The 20,627-nt window shown below is 41.5% G+C and overlaps 1 protein-coding gene across 4 annotated transcripts in view; it reads left to right on the forward strand.

The window, feature by feature from the left end:
- Nucleotides 1-20,627, forward strand: part of LOC111875612 — a 264,658-nt gene that overhangs the window by 137,987 nt on the left and 106,044 nt on the right. For all 4 annotated transcript variants that reach the window (XM_023871979.2, XM_023871978.2, XM_023871981.2 and 1 more), the window contains one exon: nt 19,045-19,172. In XM_023871979.2, the coding sequence (XP_023727747.1) occupies nt 19,045-19,172 (128 nt within the window). The remainder of the gene's footprint in view (nt 1-19,044; nt 19,173-20,627) is intronic.

The following is a 20,627-nucleotide window of genomic DNA, read 5'->3' on the forward strand; positions in this document are numbered from 1 at the left end:
AAAAAAAAATATTAAAATGGATCTTAAAGAAAAGATTTGATGATCTGAACTGGATTCGTTGGGTTAAAAATATGGTAATGAACGTTTGGCTTCTGTAAGAGTTAGGGAAAATAAAGGCCGCGCCATAGCTCAAGCGGTTAGTCGCTGGCTTCCCAACGCGGCGGCCCGGGTTCGATCCCGGGTCTGATCAAGTGGGATTTGTGGTGGACAAAATGGCGCTGGGACGGGTTTTCTCCGGGTATTTCTGTTTCCCCTGCCAATCTTCATTCCACCAAATTCTCCATCATCATAATCACCCGGGGCAGGTACAATAGGCCAATCAGTGGCCGCTGTGCCGAGTGGACCCAGTTGGACTCCACCCCCACTAAGCGAATTAAAAAAATAGGGAATTTATTGGTTAGCTGAGCGATTGTTGTATTCTTATGAATCACTCGACTGCTTTGAGTTACTTACATATTTATTGTTTTTCTTCATAAATTAAATTTCTTTATGCGTTTACTCTAAGGGGGTCCATACAGGTACGAGTCTGGCTCCCGAGTCCGATTCGGCTCGGGTTCCAATGAGCCAAACTCGTCCGTGTGTGGGTTGCCACTCTCATACGTGTGTGCTGAAATTAGTCCAAGCTCGACTCGCTGAGCCACACTCGTTCGTGTATGGGCCGCCTAAGTTTATTCACAGACATGCCTTTAATATTTGACAAATCTTTAATTACAGAATATTACGTAATTTATTTAGTTAGTTTTAGCTTTTAAGTTGACGATGTGGTGTATAATAGTATATAAGGTATGCAGTCTACACAACAATATTCTCTATTAAAAAAAAAAGAAGACTCTGCTGTATCAACATTTGCTTTTATTACTTTATTTTTTATTATTTTTATTTTATGATTTATTATGATAAAAGCATATGTTGATACAGTAGTATCATCTCTGTTTTTTAAATACAGAATATTGTTTGTATAGACGACATACCTTATATACTTTTGTATATCTTATTTATGACATACAACAATATGCACTTTATTAATTTGATATATAATATTTAATTTTGAAATAGATACCTCATTGAAAAATAAAGGGAAGTCTTTCTTCAGTCTGCTCCTAATGTGTTCTACATTGAGGTAGGGGAAGTAGCAGTGTTCCGTCATGTTGGTCCCTTGATGGTCTCAATGAGAACTGATTGCAACCCCCCTCTCCCATACAGTAACCCCCATGACCCTTAATATCGCATTCCTTCGGGATATGGGCTAGAAAGCAACAGTCTCAGTCATTCAGTAACTGGGTCAGTTCTGAGGAAATTTACGCTTAACTTTAACGAAATAGTTTACGGCTCTCCCCTATTTATAGCAAATATAAAATGTGAAGTGAATGTGCGAACAGAGACCAGGGAAGTAGCGGGGAATTGTCGAGGTCAAATTGTCGCACTGGTTTCCTTTTTAGGTGCCATTAGTTAAGGCAAGCGGGACTGTCTAGTCGCCGATATTTCCGCCATAAACTGCGCGATAAACTGTAATACCAACTGCTAGAGAAAACTATACGAGGGGCTTGTAACTGAAACATACTGTCACGTATCCGGGGTTTGTGTGACTAATAAGACGGGTTTTGGATTTGATGATCGAATTATTGGACGTTTATATTACTGATCACAACAGTTCACAAATCACCGTCATCTTCTCCCGACTGACACTCCACGGGAGCCATCTTGACTTGCAACTGAACTACTAAGTTGTACTCTGTTGTACTCCTTCAGTTCTGATTTGATCTACGACTGTGCTCTCTTATATCTCCTCGGCACGGACACCACGGAAAACATCGTTTTCTGTTGGGAAGAATGCGTGTTTATTGGTCCGTTACCTAGCAATGGATATCCTATTGTTAAGAATCTATGCTTCGGGAATGTGTTTACCGAGCCGTTGCCTAGCAATGGGCACATGCATCACAATATTTTCTTCTACAGTAGTTTACTTAACAATGCTATCTGTAAATAAGAATATATAACATTGAATGATCAGATGACAAGGACTAATTAATTCGAAATATTGTGGAGGAAAGCGGCCATGGTCTCTTTCAATATATTATGCTGGCATTTGCTCGAATGGACTGAGAAAAACTAAGAAAAACCTCAATTAGGATAGTCGGTGTCCAGAATACAGGTCAGAAGATTTCCCTGCTCACCATACAGAGTGCCTGGATGAAAGGTATCCAAATAAAAATTATTATATCTCAGAAATAATTTATTGTACATATTAATGGGTTACACCATTACAAAGGGAAACTGTCAAAATTTTTTTCTGCATATATAACCTTCTCAATAAAGTTAAATATGGGCTCCTTTGGTGGCACGACAAATATCCAGACGATCCAGCGTGTTTGGTGTTGCCGTAGCCACAGCCTCACTTATGCAGGCTTTCAGGTGTTGAAGGTCGTTGATCTTAACCTGGTAGACAATGTTCTTCACATAACTCCACAAGAAAAAATTCAGTGGTTTAAATCTGGCGACTTGGGGTGCCAAGCGATTGGTCCACCTCTATCAATTCATATCCCAGCCATTTCTCTGCCCAGGTGATTGCTAAATTGGTGGCAGAAATATGGCGGCGTATGCGCTAAGCCGGGTATGAAAAAAAAATCCGAGTTTTCCTTTACTGTGACATAAACCGGATACGTGTATGACAATTAGTTTCCGAGATATAATATTTTTTTTTTATTTTGGATACCTTTCATCCGGACATCCTATATTTCCTTCTGGTTCATACCCTTGTGTATAAAGAGCAGATATCATATCAGATGTGTCGCTCATGGTTTGCTTAACGATCCGTTGTCTGTTTGAGTGGGTGGTTTATGTAAAGTGTTTTATCTTGTACATATATCGCATGACTTCAGAAGCCAGACCTTCGTGAAGGGTTAGGAAATGGGGACAGAAGCGTGGGTTAATCATCTTATAGGCCGTATAAAATCGTTGCTTATGGTGTTACTTGTTTCTACCTCTTTTTACCTCCGTCCCCAGTTTTATTGCTGCGTGACTATAAAAAGGTTTTATGCTGTAAAAGCCATCTATTTCCGCCGGTTGTTTAGTTGCTTCACAAACTTTCAGTGAATCAAATGATCACTATGCAGTTACCAGGGCGGTAATTGACAGATCATCATTTATTTACTTACTCACTCCTTGGTTCTGCCATCCTCAGGAATCTTTGCCTCCTTACTCTACTATTAGCCTCCACTTTTTCTCATTCTGCTCTCCTAAATCATTTTTACATCTTCCGGCCATTTCAGTCTGGGTCCCTCTGACCTGAGCCAACCGCTCTAATATTCCCTTTTGACATCCGCTCATTTCAGACGTGTGAGCCGGGATAGCGCAGTCAGTATAGTGACTGGCTACAGGCTGGACGATCGAGGGGTCGGCATTCGAGTCCCAGTGGGGTCAAGAATTTTCATTTCTCCATGTCGTCCACACCGTCTCTGGAGTCCACTCAACCTCCTATCCAATGAGTACCGTGGTAGGTAAAGCCGCCGGGGCGTGAAGCTGACCACTCACCTCCAGCTAGTGCCGAGGTCAAGAAAATGTGGATCTATACATCCACTTCCCCATACGCCTTCAAGGTAAAAGTAAAGTAAAGCTATCCCTGTAACAGGCCGTGAAGGCCCATAGGGTTGTGAGACGTTGAGGGTCCCACATTATCTAGACAATCGGCTCAAAGATGGCGGTAAGGTTGTCAGCTTTACGCGCCGGCCGCGCTTTACTCCCCAGGAAAATTATTTATTTAATTCCTGGTACTCATTTCTGTTAGAAGCTGAGTGAACCCCAGGGCCATAGTGCGGCCGGAAGGATTAGGTCAACTGATAAAAATCCAATGACCTCATCGGGACTTGAACCCGCAACCTTCCGGCTTGTAGCATAGTGCCTCAACCAACTATGCTACCGTGTGCCCCCACGCTTTCAAGGTGTAGTGCTTAATTAGTTAAGCACGGGGACAATTTTACCCTTTCATACCACTTCGGACGGATATGAATAATTCCACAAATCCTTAGATACTTCTGATTTCCCAGTCCCCTTGCTCACTTAAAAACAAATCTGGAACTAAAAGTTTGTGACGACGGTGTATTAACATAATTATTATGTTTTTGGATATTATTCATCGACCTGTTTTGCATTTAAAACAGTGTTTAGGACACTGGATTCTATCTCAGTCGTCTGGAAGTAGTGTACCGCATAATGTAGTACACAGATTTTGTTTATATGGGTAATATTTATTGTACGCTTTGTCAGCGTAACACTATTTCCAGCAGATTGGTTTCTTTCTAAGACGGCATGTATCGGTGCATATGACATCTTCAGGTTCCCTTTAGAGTTACAGTTAATGTATCCTACACTTAAAGTAAATTTACATGTAAACCGAGTGGATCCACTGATGTACTACATAATGTGATATGACGCCTAAAAGCCGGAGTGGTCCATTACTAGAGAACATCTCGCTACGAAATTTACACACGTTTCCGCGGCAACGGATAGACGCGGAAGAGTCCATTGCTAGATAAGGGCTCGCTAAAGCTCGTATCTGTAACAACGAATAGGCAAGCAGTAATACATGAACTGTTAGAGATGGTGATCTACATTCAGTTCACCTCGAAGTTATAAAAAGGGGACACGTAATTGATTCGAGAGTTCATTCGTGAGTCGTCATTCGCCATTCGTCGTTCGCAAACCGGAAGTGAGAGACTCTTAAATCAGAACGAAGTCAGTCAGAGTGGAAGAGAAGAAAGTCGCAGTCCGGCCGAATAGAGCGAGTCTTAGGCAATAATTGATTGTGAGCTGTTATAATTGATTGTATTTAAGAGTTATTGTAATAGAAGGCGTTAATGAATCGAATCATCCAATCCATAACCCGTTATTAATAGTCACGGAACCCCAGATACGTGACAGTACTGTGTATTATATTATATACTTAATAGGCTAGCTTATATATTATTAACTCGCCTCTGTGGTCTAGTGGTCAGCGTTCATGGCTACGGATCCAGAGGTTCGGGTTCAATTCCCGGCTCTACCAGTTTTTTCTGAGATGTAGTGGGTCTGGAACGGGGTTCACTCAGACTCGTGATGATAACTGAGGAGCTGTTTGAAGGAAATAGCGGCTCCGGTCTAGAAAACCGAGATTAACGGCCGTGGGGATTCGTTGCGATGACCACGCGACATCCTCTATCCGCTAAAGTTGGCACTAAACTTCGCCGACAAACGGCGGTCGCTCGGTCGGTATAGTTGGCTTGCAGACTAAAATCACGGAGTTTTTTTTATATATTATTAACATTTGCAATTTTTTTTAAGTTGCAGATTTTGGATGTGTCTACGTGAAGGTATAGTACCGTACTATGCTGTAATGTAATTAAGTTCAAAACGTAAATAAATTAAAATAGCGCTTCAAAAACATCACTATAAAAATATATTCCACACAACGTCAGCCACCGACAAATGCGAAAATTCTGGGACTTATAAAATTACGTGTTTATATTGCAAAAGAGCTTACATATGGCAAAGAGGACACCCACTTTACACCACGTACAAGGAATACGTAATAAATATAAAATACAATACAGATTATACGAGATATGCAGCACACATCCTAAAGAACATTCATCAGTCTGAAAAATAAAAGACATTATGGAGAAAACTGACTCGGCAAAAGAGGTTATACAATGGACAGAAATGAAATTTTCAATATCTATATACACAGAGCTCAGAATAAATTCATACAAGTACAAAAATCTGAAATTAGAAAAAACTGCTTCTGTGACACTGCCGTAAACCTTATGGCAACAAAATACTCCCCTGAGCATGCGCACACGGATGGCTGCACATTGCCAGTACATTACCAGTCCAACACCCCGACCACAAGAAACCACAGCTATGGCCATGGAGCTGTTTCTCTTCGGTAAACACCTAACAAATTTATATTATATTGTTAATAAGAAAGTCGCAAAAATAAGCTAGAAAGAAATATCCTGATCCCACTGTGTTATATTTTACATGCATTCCAAAAACGAGTGTGGAACAACAAAAACAGCACAGGAAAACCATTATCACAGAATGCAGAGACTGCCTCCATCTGGAAATCTTAACATAATTTTGGTTGTATTTTTTTTTATAGAAATTTAGAACTCCGATTTCAAAACCTTCTTTTATGGATGTGTATTGTGAAGTTTCCTCTTAATATGAACACCCCCTTAGGATGGTGATTTACGTTTGATCGGAAAAAGTAAAGCTATCCCTGTAACGATCCGTGTAGGTCCATAGGATTGTGAGACGTCGAAGCTCCCACATTTTCTAGACAATCTGCTCACGGATGGCGTTGAGGTTGTCAGCCTCACACGCCAGCTGCTCTTAACCGCAGGAAGATTTCTGGTAAGTAAAAAGTAAAGGAATACCAGCAAAAGGCCTTTGAGGCCCATAGGGTTGTCAGATGTTGAGGTTCCCACATATTCTAGACAATCGGCTCATAGATGGCGTGGAAAATATCGACCAAGCAGACTACTCACCTTCATCTAGTGCAGTGGTGGAGCTATACTTGCATTCCCCCTTCGTACCTTCGTGATGGGGTGGTTATGAATAGATACAACATTGACTTCATCTTTTCTTCAGCTTTCTGATTTATAGTTGTGACCTTTCTTCAATAAGCCATTTCAATTATCATACAATAATTTCGGTCAGATACTCTGTTCCAGCATCAGTGTTCACGAGAACTCCCGCAAGTCCGGCAGAAGCAGAAATATAATTAGGAATACAAAAACCTAATAAGGATATTCAGCTCACAGCCTGCCAAAAATATAGACAAATCCTATACGTTGTAGCATAGTTGGTTGCACTATGCTGCAAGCCGAAAGGTCGCGGGTTCATTTCCCGATGTGGTAGATTTTTTCAATTGACCTAATCTTTTCAGCTGCACTATGGCCCTAGGGTCGCCTCAGCCTCTAATACAAATGAATACCATGAATCTTCCTGGGAACAAATGCCGGCCGGCGCGTAAGGCTGACAACCTTACAGCCATATGTGAGCCGATTTTCTAGATAAAATGTGGGAGACTCGACGTCTCACACCCTTATGGATCTTCAGGATCCGTTACAAACATAGCTTTACCTTATTTAGGGAGTATAGAATTGGTACATTGTACAGAGGAATCCAATATGCACATGGAGGTGATGCTTAACCATTCTCGTGCAGGCCTCAGCTGATAAAGTGGAATATTTATTGTAGGGGATATGTTGGTCTGGATTAGAACGTGTATTAGAATTAGTAATTTACAGATAAATGTTGTATAAATTTCAGGAAGAGTTTAGAAGAGGCAAAGAGTGGTGTGATGAAAGATTAACCGAACATTTGTAAAGTTAACGTTACCGACAAAATTATTATTATTATTTCTAAATACCTATACTTTACATTTCTCAATCGCCAATAATAACTTAGATTTGTGATAATGAAATTATTATTTTTTTTTGTTTCCTTATATGCATTAATGTGAATTTCCTCCAGTGCTTACCTTCAATTAGTCTTTGACTTTATGTTGTGTTTTTCCAGTATGTAACTACAATATCTACACTGTGCTGTGTCTGTAATTGGCCTTGCGGCTGTTGGCTCAGCACATAAATAATAAAAAATTGAATAGAAAATTACAGCTGTGAACTACATGTGTTTCACATATACATTTCGTTGTTCCACTTTGTGCTCCATGCGCAAAAATGAAGGAATGTTCTCTTCGAATGATTTACATTTTGCACCATTCCGCATATATATCTCAACGTAACCTGTTTAAGAGCTCAAGATACACAGTCAAGCTTAGCGCCTCCGTAGTCTAGAGGTAACGTTCCCACCTCATGACTCGTAGTACGCGGGTTCAAATACCCGGCGGAGGTCGTCAAATTTTTAAGGGCGGAAAAACTCAGAGAACAAGTCCTCCGGGAGGGACTTTAAGCCGTGGGTCCCGTGTCGTAGCTTTACGGCGTGTAAAAGAACCTCATATCTCCAAAGGAGGTCACTGAGCCAAATTACGGACGTTTCCCGCCCAACAGCAGTCTCTAATACCTCTGGTAGATGGGGGAAGCATTATAGATACCTCTCAGCTAGTATAGCCGGTCTCGCTGGCTGGGCAGGACTGATGGTAAGCACCAGTACCGGTAGGATATAGAGACTGGTAGAAATCATAGAGGGAAGCACAATGGACCAATATAGGTCTCAGTGCATGGGGAAACCCACCCTCTCCAATAACTAACTAATTAACTAACTAACTACACAGTCAAACTTCATTATTAGTTTCTATGAGCCTTGTTGTCTTTGACTCCAGCGGTATTCTAGCTGCCCCTTTCAGATAGAGTGGTAGCAATTGCCAGACAGATAAAAATACTCACATGTTCAGGGAAAAGTATCGTAATTTGTTTCCGTTTGTATCTTCTCTTTCACTCACACATTTACGATTCTGTTGCTTTCACTGAGTGACGCCGTCAGCGACTCAAGCTACTTGTATATAGCGTCGAATCGTTGGACGATTAATGAGTGCTGAAAAGAAAACTATGTGGAAGGGTGCAGTCTGGCCTGTTTCAAGGTACTATATTGACATTCGCCTGAAGGGACTGAAGAAAACCTCAAAGAACCTCAGATGTTCAAACCTGACTCCTCCGTAAATATAATCAGAAGCACAGCCGCCTAAATCAACTTTCTGTCTTCTGTCAATTCAGCGTTCTGTATGAACATCATCACGTGATTCTTTATTCAACGGCGATACTGGTCAGCTCCATCGGATGGGAAATGGCCGATGGCATAATTCAATACATTGCATCAGAATTTTCCTGTACCTCTCGAATAAAAAACTCGTACACCGCGACGTTCTGTCTTGGAGAGTTGACATGTCTTCACTGAACAATAATCCAGAGTAATTTAACTGGTCAACGTAGTTACGTACTACTCAGGACCCGAGCTCGAACCTATATCTTGAGACCGGCTACCAAGACTGATGATTTTCGTTGTCTTCCACAGCCCCTCCAGGCAAATTCCTCTTCCTTTTCTTCCCTTCCCAGTTGATTGGTCAATAATCATTCTATAATTCGACGATATAATAGGAGCTACTGGCAGTGTAATTAAATAAATAATAAATCAATGCAAAGTCAGTAAATAGCCAATATATACCGGTCGTCAGTATTACTAGCTAAATTGACATCTGACCCCTCTCTAGAGCAGCTTTCAGGAAGCTGATCCGTACATCCCAGGCAAATTGAATTTGTGATAGTGGATTCGATCAAATTTCCTGCTCAGTCGAAACTCAGCGGCCTCCATGCCCCTATTTACACTAACCGTAACACGGAAATTAAAAGTCTAGCAGCTAGGTTTCTTGAGCATCCCTCGGCGACTGTCCCACTTACGTGCGTGAAAAGGCATGTAATAGAATTCTGATAATTTAGAGGAGGTCGGGACACAGCCCAGTTATATACTTCCCAAATTCTCTATGAATTGTGCTCATTAATTTGTCTAAAAATAATTTTCCCATCATCAACCCTGCCGATTTTTCCACGCTTTTTAACATAGCGCCCAATTTGTAGTATATTAAAATGGCTCATGTAAATAGGGACTAAAGTAGCAGGAAAGTATCAAGATGTGTCTTAGAACAATTTTTTGTGACACCTACATAGTTCTTTAGAATGATGATTGGTTGTTATTGGATAAGTAGAAGGTTTGTGTGTGTCTCGCTTGTGAATGTTGTAGGCCTTCAATATTTTATGCTGAGTTTTAACTAATTAATGACACTTTCGAAATTTCGAAGATACAATCTGTCAGGCCGTGCCATAGCCCAAGTGGTTAGTCACTGGCTTCCCACCGCGGCGGCCCGGGTTCGATCCAGGGTCTGGTCAAGTGGAATTTGTGGTGGACAAAGTGGCGCTGGGGCGGGTTTTCTCTGAGTTCTTCGGTTTCCCCTGCCAATCTTCATTCCACCAAATTCTCCATCATCATAATCACCCGGAGCAGGCTATAATAGGCCAATCAGTGGCCGCCGTGCCGAGTGGACCAAGTTGGACTCCACCTCCCACTAAGCGAATTTAATTTTCTTAAATTACAATCCGTCACGTAAAAGCAGCTTTGTACATCATGCAGTTCGTGATTTTTATTCAGGTCACAGAGCTTGTTTACAAAGTACTTTCCGGAGATCTCATTTTTTCTTCTTTGCATTGATCCGAGGAAATGTTGGATCAGAGATGAAGCCCGGAATCGAGATGGAGTTCCTGATAGCACGGCTTTTAGTCGCGCCTAAATCACAACTGGGGGAGGAGTGGATTGGTGTGGATTGCTGGCAGAGTGAGGACTGGCAAGTGAAACCCGAGGTATCCAGATAGACACAACACATGGACTTTGCCCTTCTATTGAACACGGACAGCTTTAGTGAGCGTCTAGTCTTCTGATCTGTGGCATAACCTCCGAATTCCTATTTTCGTGAACACACTTCATTGTTGTTTTTTCAAATTTCTGAAGCCCTTTAATCAAAATCATGATCTAATGTTTAATTTTGCTGCTTTACATTTCCGTGCTTTCTTTTGTTCGCTCCAGAAGAACGAGGCATGTCATGTCTTCCTATTGGCTACTGCCGCTCCATATACTCTCCTAACCGCTCACTTCGTTGTGCCCCTTACATTGGTCTCCACTTATCACCGTCCTCTTCCTTCCGGTGTTGCGGTTCATCCGCACCTCTTTCTGGACACCTCAACTGGAGTTCCTGCCCTCCTCCTTATCCTCGTGGATGGCGAGAAGTTAGGTGGGAAGGGAGGAAGATTTTGGTTGTTGGTGCTGGTAGGCGAGAGTTCGGTTTCGGTACTACCATTAGGTGTCCCGCAAGTAGGGAAAGATGGGAGTATCTGGGTTCTGTTCTGTAACTGGTAGAGATGAGTTCTTATCCCTGGGTCTTATACGGGTCTGGCTCGGGCAGGGCAGGAAGGATCTTGCCTTGCAATCACACTCACCACTTCAGACTTTTGCACTTAGTAATTATTTAATTCATTCCAGCTCACTGAATACAAAGGAATCTATTAGTAACACTTATTTAGAAATTTACTTATAATAATTTTACTGTAGGGACGTAGTTGTAATTTGTGCCTGACTTGGCCAAAAGTTGGATGCAGACTCCTTGAGGTGGAATGCACCCTCTCTGAAAACAGAGGTCCACGAACCACAGACTCCAAGAGAAATCCACTCCTCCACTTTGCCATTGGTTAAATTTTCAAACTAGGAGTTTCCCTAAATTTGTGAATTTCCAATGAGGTTGCTTTGCTATGTGATTCTGGCAGTTGCTGACCTGACACTAAGGTTGACAGAGACTTGATGCATTACAAACAGGGGATGAGGCTCCGGCCCTCCCACTTCTAAGTTATAGCTGTTCCAAGCTGTCAGCTCTCAAATTTCCGGCTTTGCTGAAATTGCCAGAATTCCAGGAAAGTACCAGATGTTACTTCCTGTCCACATAGCAAAACTTGAACTATGTCTAATTCTGCGTGTAATAGTTGGCTATCTGCCGGATTCTCTTTGTATTTATTGTATTTATTAACTTAATATAGATTTAATTAATACCAAATAGTCGACCAAATTATAATGAACGGTTACACTCTTTCAACTTGTTCATAATCATCCTGCTATTTCTCATTTGGTAGTGTACAACGTTCATAGGCCCAGTTGGCACTTTTTCCTTAAACATCCAAAAAGAATCACCTGAGGGGGCTGTTTTTAAAGTTTTATGAAGGGGAACTTTGTAATTCATATTCTTTACCATATATTATTACGGTAAACAAACCAAATGGAATGAGACCTGTGATGCATATAGTATGATTGGGAGAAGTAAAATTTAGCTAGGCGGGTCACGGTAGTCGAGTATGCCTTAGACCTTAGACTCTAAGGCGTGCACTGTCTTCGCTCGCTCGGAAGCCGGGGTCGTGGGACAAGGATGTTTGTGTACAGGTAGAGGCCTTGCGACGAGCTGATCACCCGCCCAAGGAGTCCTACCGAATGTGTAAAGATCTAGTAAACCGAAGTGAACGGAGTTCATAGAGGTAGGCCTAGGCCCAAATGAGGGCTGTAGCGCCAATGAAAAAAAAAAAAAGCTATCAGACCGGACGAGAAGACATCGCAGACCTAATTTAAATGCCTCTTAAAGAAATATGATGTAATGGCATGAAGCATATTCTGCTGCATTAGGAGAGGAAATAGTGCTGGGCTTTTGTAAACACGGTAATAGATAAAATATGGGTCATACCTTGATTACCCGAGCGACTACAAGTTTCTGAAGAAGAGCTGAGGTGTATTCTCCAAGATTTTCATCTTGGAAATCTGCATTTCCGTGATAAACCATGATTTCTGTTGCTCAAAAGACATTGTTGATAAATAACACGGCACGCATTATTATTATTTTGAAGACAGAATTCTAGATTCTGTATACATCAATTTGCTCGATATAAATTTCCACCATATCCGTATATGTAATTTTTACATATAAATGATATTTGCATATAACCTGTAAGCATCGTTGTAATCCTTCTCCATTTCAAATATCATACTTCTACCTCTGGTGGTTCGTAAGTACTGGCTGTCAAACTGAAAATTATGTAGTGCCACGTCCTGAAATCCGTGAGAAAAACGTGCAGGTTTTTGCTGTACAACATTCTTGAGTGGCATACGGACATTGAATATGAAGGCATGTTTTTTTTTTTCCTTGACACTACAGCCCCAGTGGGCCTAGGCCTACCTCCATGAACTTCTCCGTTCACTTCGGTTTTTCTAGATGTTACACATTCGGTAGGACTCCTTGAGCTGGTGATCAGCTCGTCGCAAGGCCTCTACCTGTACACAAACACAGAAAAACACACACACACAAACTAAACATCCATGCCCTGAGTGGGACTCGAACACACGATCACGGTTTACAACCGAGCGAAGACAGTACATGCCTTAGACCCCTCGGCGCCCTCGGCTACCGTGACCGGCGAAGGCATGTTAGTAAGACTAAATTTTCCATGACTTCATTGCAGACGACGGTATCTCGATGTTCTATTTATTATGAAAATTTTAGGAAGCAAAATTAATTGTTCGTCTATTCTTGTCACTGTCAGCCTGTGGTCTACTTGAAAGTTAATCAGCAACTATGCCTATTCATTACTTAATACAAAGCGTGACTGAAGGACAGTTGCTCAGCTGGATGTGCTTCTGTGCCTGATGTCAGCACCGCGTTCAGTTTGTTCTTTAACGAAGCTGTCAGTTGCCGGCCTGTATAGCGTCCATGCTAGGATGATTAATGAATATGGAACAGTTGATGGAATGAGGTTTTCTCTTGCAGATACATTAAATTCGCGATTACTAGTAATTTAATTATTTTTTCTAGTTTATTATTCAGGCACTTCAGATGTGATATTACTCATCTATTTTCATTGTATTTATATTTTACATGTGTTCACAAACTTCGACTTTGAACCCTATCCAGAACCACTTAATAGTTCAATTCACATTCTCTCAGAATAAGTTTAATATTGTCCTCCCATTTGCGTCTAGATCTCCAAAATATCTCTACCCTTGTTAATTTCCGGTCAAAAATCTCTATATTTTTCTTCCCTTATGCTCCACGTGTGCTGCTTTTTCGAATCCGTAAGGAGAGTTTCCCAGTTACAATGTACATGACTCTCTATGGCTGTTGTGGTTAATACAGGTTTAAACAACCCTCATAATTTTCTTCCTCTTCGCTCCCTCTTAGGATCATAGGGCTAATTTCTCAGTTTCATTGATCATTTTTAGAGACGGTAGGACTCCTTGGATGGGTGATAAGCTCGTCACAAGACCTCTACCTAAACAGAGGGCAACACAAAGACAATAAACGCATACACATACCAAAAATCCATGTCTTGTTGGGATTCGAACCACAATACCGGCTTCCAAGCGAGCGAAGACAGTACATGCATTAGACCGCTAGGCTACCGTGACCGGCAGTTACTGCAGTTTAATTATAAAAATTGTTTTATATTCTCCAACGTACCGAGTCTCTGCAAAGGCTCTGCGGGAAATGGATCTGTTTCCAACATCAGATGAAAAGAAAGATTCGTAATCAGGTCGAACTGTCCCGGCAACTAAATACACAGAGTTTACGTTCTCTAAACTCCAGTTACTTGTATAATCCGAAAGACTAGATTATAAAAACTGTCAATAAAAAGTATGAAAGAAACCGCAATAAAACGATACTGACCCGTCTGCTTGCAGTAGATTGCCGGTTATCCGTGGGGGGGGTTGTAGAAAAGTGTCTGGTGGGTAAAAAGTCAAAAGATAAATTTCATGTGAAATATATTTTTAAATAGGAACGAGTACAAAAGGAAGGGAGCCCTTCTTTTTCGCGGTTGAATATGCACTTGGGAACTGAAGTTTGCTTTTGTTGTGTAGAGACGGCACAGGATTTTCTCAGAAACCACACTCATACTTCTACCAATAAAGTTCGAATAAAATTCACTTATGTTACATATGTGTCGTTTTATAAATTTAATTTAATATGCACGGCAAAATCATGACATAAAGATAGGAAACAGATGTTTTGAAAATATGGCACAGTTCAGATATTTGAGAGCAACGATAACAGATCGAAACCTGAGGCGACTGAACTCGGGTAATGCTTGCTACCATTCAGTCCAGAACCTTTTGTCTTCTCGTCTGCTGCCCAAAAAAGATAAAAATTAGAATATACAAAACTATAATTTTGCCTCTGGTTCTGTATGGGTGTGAAACTTGGTCTCTGACATTAAGGGAGGAAGTTAGACTGAGGGTGTTTGAGAACAGGGTGTTGAGGAGAATATTTAGATCGAAGAGAGAAAAGTACATAATTCGGAGCTTCATATCTTGTACTCTTCCCCAAGTATAATTATAATGATAGAGTCAAGGAGGATGAGGTTGGCAGGGCACGATTGGGGGAGACGAGGAATGCTGTAGGATATTGGTAGGGAAGCCAGAAGGAAAGAGACGACTGGGAAGACCAAGGCGTAGTTGAGTGGACAATATTAAAATCGATCTTAGAGAGACAGGATGGGATGGTATGGATTGGATTGATCTGGCTTAGGATAGGGACCAGTGGAGGGCTCTTGTGAACACGTTAATGAACCTTCGGGTTCCATAAAATGTTGGGAAATTCTTGAGTAGCTGCAGAATTGGAGGCTCCTCCAGAAGGGCTCAGCTCCATGAGTAAGTAAGTCGTTTTATAAATCCCAATTCACAGGTTAGTTACAGCTTCCTTTTGCTGATTATCCGGGAAAATTCATTTCCCATCCATCTGAGGATAATATGGAGTCTAATTTAAACGGCTAAAATCTGCCATCTAGTGTAAACATCTAAAAAACGAGAGCAGGGTATAAATCATTATTTCATGTTCAGTTCGTAATTGGAACTAGCCCTGTGAACGTATGTGAGCTCGAAGGTTTCCCCATTACAAATAGTGACGGAAAGAGAACAAGTTTAAGAATCATTGTTTTTTAATAAAACCCAAGACTGTTAACAAGGTACAAAATAACAAATCACATTTATCATTACCGACCATAATCAGAAAGATTAGGACTCAGTTTAGAGTTTGTAACGGTACATATTTCACCAAGAAAATATAACTTTGTAAGATTTGAGGCTTTCACGGCGGTGACTATGAAGAAAGTCTGCTTTTACCGGTTCTCACGGTCTCTTCGCTTGCAGATTTCTTATATTTTTTCTTCTACCCTGAAGATGGAGGCGATACGTTCCTCCGAAACGTCGGTTAACACCACATATACACGGTGCCAAATCCCAGAAGACTGCTTTCTTCAAAATATCACTTCTTCGTAATGCAGAAGATATGTCACAATGAAACCTAACGTTGCATGCCCGATAATGCACCTAGCAGGGGGCAATTCGGATAGAGCATTCACTATAGGAGCATTCGAGACATGTGACAGGTCCACCAGCCACCTGGAATATCATTGGTCAGTAAGCATTCCGCCTCAGCTCTACTTGCTTGAATAGACCCACATAAATGGGACCGGACGGTGATGCTTTTGAACTGAAAAGAATAATAGAATTGGCCGCTGGAGCTTCAGAACGCTGTCGGAGCCACCATAATAATATAAGAGGATGCGTCAACAGGAAAGTAGTTCTTTTCTCCACAGCGTCCAGACGGTCCAGACCGCCCTGGTGCCCACAATCGGTACCTTGGTTTTCTTCCCGGTGGGAGGGGGGTGGGGGGAGGGGGGTGTAGCGGCTAGAAATTGAAGTTCAATACTCAGCTCCATCTAGTGCCAAGGTTAAAGTTGCGTCCCTATGCTTAATTAAGCGTAGGCACAAATTTAACTTAGCTTAGCTTCCCTCCAGCGGCACTCTGGCCATGAGGTCGACTCAACATCTAACAGAAATGAGTACCACAATCTTCCTAGGGGGGTAAAGGGCGGCCGGCGCGTAAGGCTGACAACCTTACCACCATCTGTGAGCCGATTGTCTAGAGGAAATGTGGAAGCCTCGACGTCTCACAACCCTATGGGCCTCCACGGCCTGTTACGGGGATAGCTTTACATTTACTATTACCTTAGCTTAGCTTCTGTTTATCCTAATCAGGTATGTCAATGTCCAGCTACAGTTGTACCGGTAACTAATAGCTCTCTGATCGCAAATAGTGGTCGACTGGGAACTGCTCCTGCTTCGCATTCGGAAGGTTCCTCATTCAAATCTCGGCTCATGGACCGGCTATCCACATTGAAGTTTGTCGTGGCTTTCCTCAGTCGCTCCAGACAATTGCCGGTATAGTATTATAAAGTAAGCCGCGACCGCTTCTTCCAAATTATTTCCAATCAAGTATTCATTAATCATCCAAACATTCGACGCTATAATCTGAGCAACTTAAAGCGTTGCTAACAAACCAAAAATAAATAAAATGTAGCTTCCTGCCAAGGTGATTTCTTTTTTGCCCTAAAACATGTGTGTTCGCAGATAGGAATGCATGTAACAGGGGCATTTATCGGGTAACTGTAATGTAAAACCAGGGGACGACGGAATATGTCACCTCCGAGGAAAATAATGATGTTCAGGCAATACTGATTTCGTGTTTGAAGAAGAAGAGAAACCTCACATTAAATATATATAGCATTCTTGCTCATCGGTCTTTTGTCGAGTTCAAAATGCAATTGACTATTTTGTATATAATATAGCCGAAAACAACCAAAGTTGCACATGTTTTCTGTGGTGTCTGCCTAGTTATATCTGTTCAATATACGCTTATTAGTGTTCGACATACGAATACTTTTATGACCTACACAAATAATTATGTGGACCCTTTTTTCCCCCCTTGGCACTACAGCCCCAGTGGGCCTAGGCCTACCTACATGAAATTCTCCGTTCATTTCGGTTTTTCTAGATCTTACACATTCGGTAGCACTCCTTGGGCGGGTGATCAGCTCTTCGCAAGGCCTCTACCTGTACACAAACTCAGAAAAACGCACACACACAAACTAAACATCCATGCCCTGAGTGGGATTCGAACCCACGATCCCGGCTTCCGAGCGAGCGAAGAGAGTGCATGCCTTAGACCGCTCGGCTACCGTCACCGGCTTATGTGGACCCTGCCTAGCCTATATTTATCGTAGGGCTGCAACTGCTGTATAGTTACGTAGCAGTTTGAAACTCTGAGGGCGAAAGGTGGCATACATTGTAAATAAACTAAAGAAAGCTTAGATTACAAGGCGTAGTGGAAGAGGTAAACGTGTTCTGTGTGCCTTGAGCAGAGATCGGCAAGTGGTAAACACATTACTTTAGGTTTAATGAACCATCAAGTGCAGCTCAGTGGGCAGCAGTGTGAGGCATGTACTATGTTCAACTCTGCGATCGTGGGTCTGAATCCCACTTAGTGCATGGACGTACACGTATGTCTGCATCTTTCCTATGTTTATGTTGCCCTGTGTAGGCAGAGACCTTGAGATGGCCGATCGCCCTTCCAAGGTGTCCTCAGGGTCCCGTAAAAATTATGAAACTAGTCCGCATTGTTCTGCTCTGCCGCACATGGAGAAACCGCAAGTTGTAGAGCTAATGCAAGTTGCTAGTGACCACTAATCGCTAAATTGTTATAAAAAAAATCAAATTGATAAAGCATGTTAATTATGTTTACAGATACGTCCTCAGAAACATAGATAACTACTCGTTTAAATAAAACGGAAGCTGATATGTTAGGTGAACCTACACAACTTCTTGATATGTCTTCTTAGATATTTTGCGATACGTGTCCCTACTTTTTCCAGGAAGTTAGTAATATATTCTACAGTGATATAAGCTATGTCACTGAAGTCGTCAGGTTTACAGGATATGGAATTTTATTCAGTAGTAAAAAACAGTAGTACCAATAAAGTTAGTTCAAGCAGTAAAATTTCTGACTTGTATTCGAAAGGTGCCCGCTTTGAGTCTCTTCAGAAACACCGATCCCGACAGAGGTGTCTCGTGTTTCCCTCATTCCCTCTAGAATGATTCCGGAAATACGTCACGCTCACTTCCTTCTACATTTCTTCCAATTCATTTTTCACCACCATATCATTCGGCGCTATAGGGTCTCTGATTTTGGGCCAGTGAGAACATCGATAAATGAATTACAAATAAAAAATTGATAGAAAATAGTAATACAAAGGATCGTGAACTGAGTGGTGGGAAGAATTTACTCTGGAGGGATCGTTTTCAGATAGAATACACGTGCCAATAAATACTTTTAGCCATTTTCTTCCTGAACCGTGCATTCGCTTCTCTTACAACACATCACGAAGCGAGAATTTGAGCACAATTTGCTAGACCAGATAAAGGGGGAGGTACAGACGTACTTAGTAGAAAGTGTACAATATACGTATATGTACCTCAACTGCTGCGCCAGGCTTCAGTATCCTCAGAACTCTCTCCCTCTGTCTGTGGACAGTTCTTGTGTAATGACGTCCTTACGACTGATCTTGGCGAGAAGTTTTGGGACAGGGCGCAGGAAACGACTATACGTAAGTCTTATTTGCTTTTTTGTTGCTGCAGGTCAGGACACACGAATTCGCTTCAGCGTAATGCCCTCTCCGGGGGACAGTGGGTTCACACAATGGCACGACGCTATGAAGATGGTGGCACGGTTGCCAGGAGGCATCCCTCCGGAGTTCAGGAGAAGGGTACGTAGAACTGAACTAAGTTGTATCTGCACTGTCAGTTGTCACCGTCCTCGCCTTGGCTAGCACTGCAAGCAAATGAGCAGCAAACCGCGGCTTTAGATACGAATGTCTTTGAGACAGGATTTCACTGCTTATGTTAATAGGTTAATTCCAAGAAGATTAACCGTAAGAATATCCCGGCAAAGTGATTTAAGATCAGTTTGAGATTGTGCGAAATACGAAGCATGACATAATGGGGTTTTCTACATATAGACACGTCCATGGCCAGCGAAACATGGTCGAACAAGACGTCTGAAGTACAGTAACGTGGGACCGAGTCATATATACAATTTCTTTTTGGGGTGGGGGGAGGTTACATATACAGAGAAAGTGATCTCATAAGCCTACTTTTATTTTATTATATTCTTTAATGAAGAAAGTAAACTAAAAGTCGGAAACCCAGACTCATTCACAGCTCCCATACTGATCCAATAAGCCCAAATAAATAGGTCAATTCTACTAATTGGAATTTCTTGCAATGTGGTTGTATCAAAGCAATATGAATTTTTCAGCAAAGAGGAAAATTAATATGCCTGAAAGATCCAATTATTGGAACCTGACTTACAACATAAATTTATACAAACTTGTAACAAGGCAAGAAATATTTCCCAACACCATAAAATCTAAACACGCTGAAAGGTAAAAAAATATGTATTAGCACACAATACAGAGTAATGTATACGTCCCTCCGGAAACCCCGCCAATAATTTAGAATCAATCTGTAGATCAAGTATATGACTATGAGGGGTGCTGTGATTATAATTATTGTCGGGTTTTACAGATGAACTTACGAATTACACCGTACTTTGAGCGTTTTGTACCTTCTCACACATCCTCAGTTTTCCATCATACTACAACCAAAATTCATATCTAAATCAAAATCAAAATTCATATCTACAATTTCCTGTAATTCCAGTTAACTAATTCCGCTGAGCAGAGTCCTGAAGTCGACCAGCCAGTTTCTGTTTCCGTTTCTGGCCTTCGACATCACATCCGGGCCCCGTGAGGCCCATTACTATAATTCTTTCCGCCTCACAACAGTAAAGAAATTCTCCGCCATTTATAGAACCCGAATATTAAATGCGGTGTACACAAGAGTTAACCAGTGATTACTATCTTGGACCAGAACAATGCAGTATATAACCTAACATCTTGTTTATTTAAGTGGGATGTTATCACACTTTCTTAAGAGGAGAAGAAATACGGTCCTTCAATTTATCTATGGAAGACGATTTTAAATTTGAAACGCATTACTCGAAATTGAAAGTAACACAGATCTGCCCTTTAGTTGTCATACGATGCGGGCTGTCTCTGTTTTTTTCACTTGCGGTTTTCAAAACATCCAATCCTGCCGCCATCTTACAGGCTCGGCGCCTTTCCGGTCTATGTGTATGGACTAGCTTCTCTTTTACGACC

The sequence above is a fragment of the Cryptotermes secundus genome, unplaced genomic scaffold, assembly GCF_002891405.2.
Source record: "Cryptotermes secundus unplaced genomic scaffold, Csec_1.0 scaffold50, whole genome shotgun sequence".
In the NCBI taxonomy this organism is placed as follows: Eukaryota; Metazoa; Arthropoda; class Insecta; order Blattodea; family Kalotermitidae; genus Cryptotermes; species Cryptotermes secundus.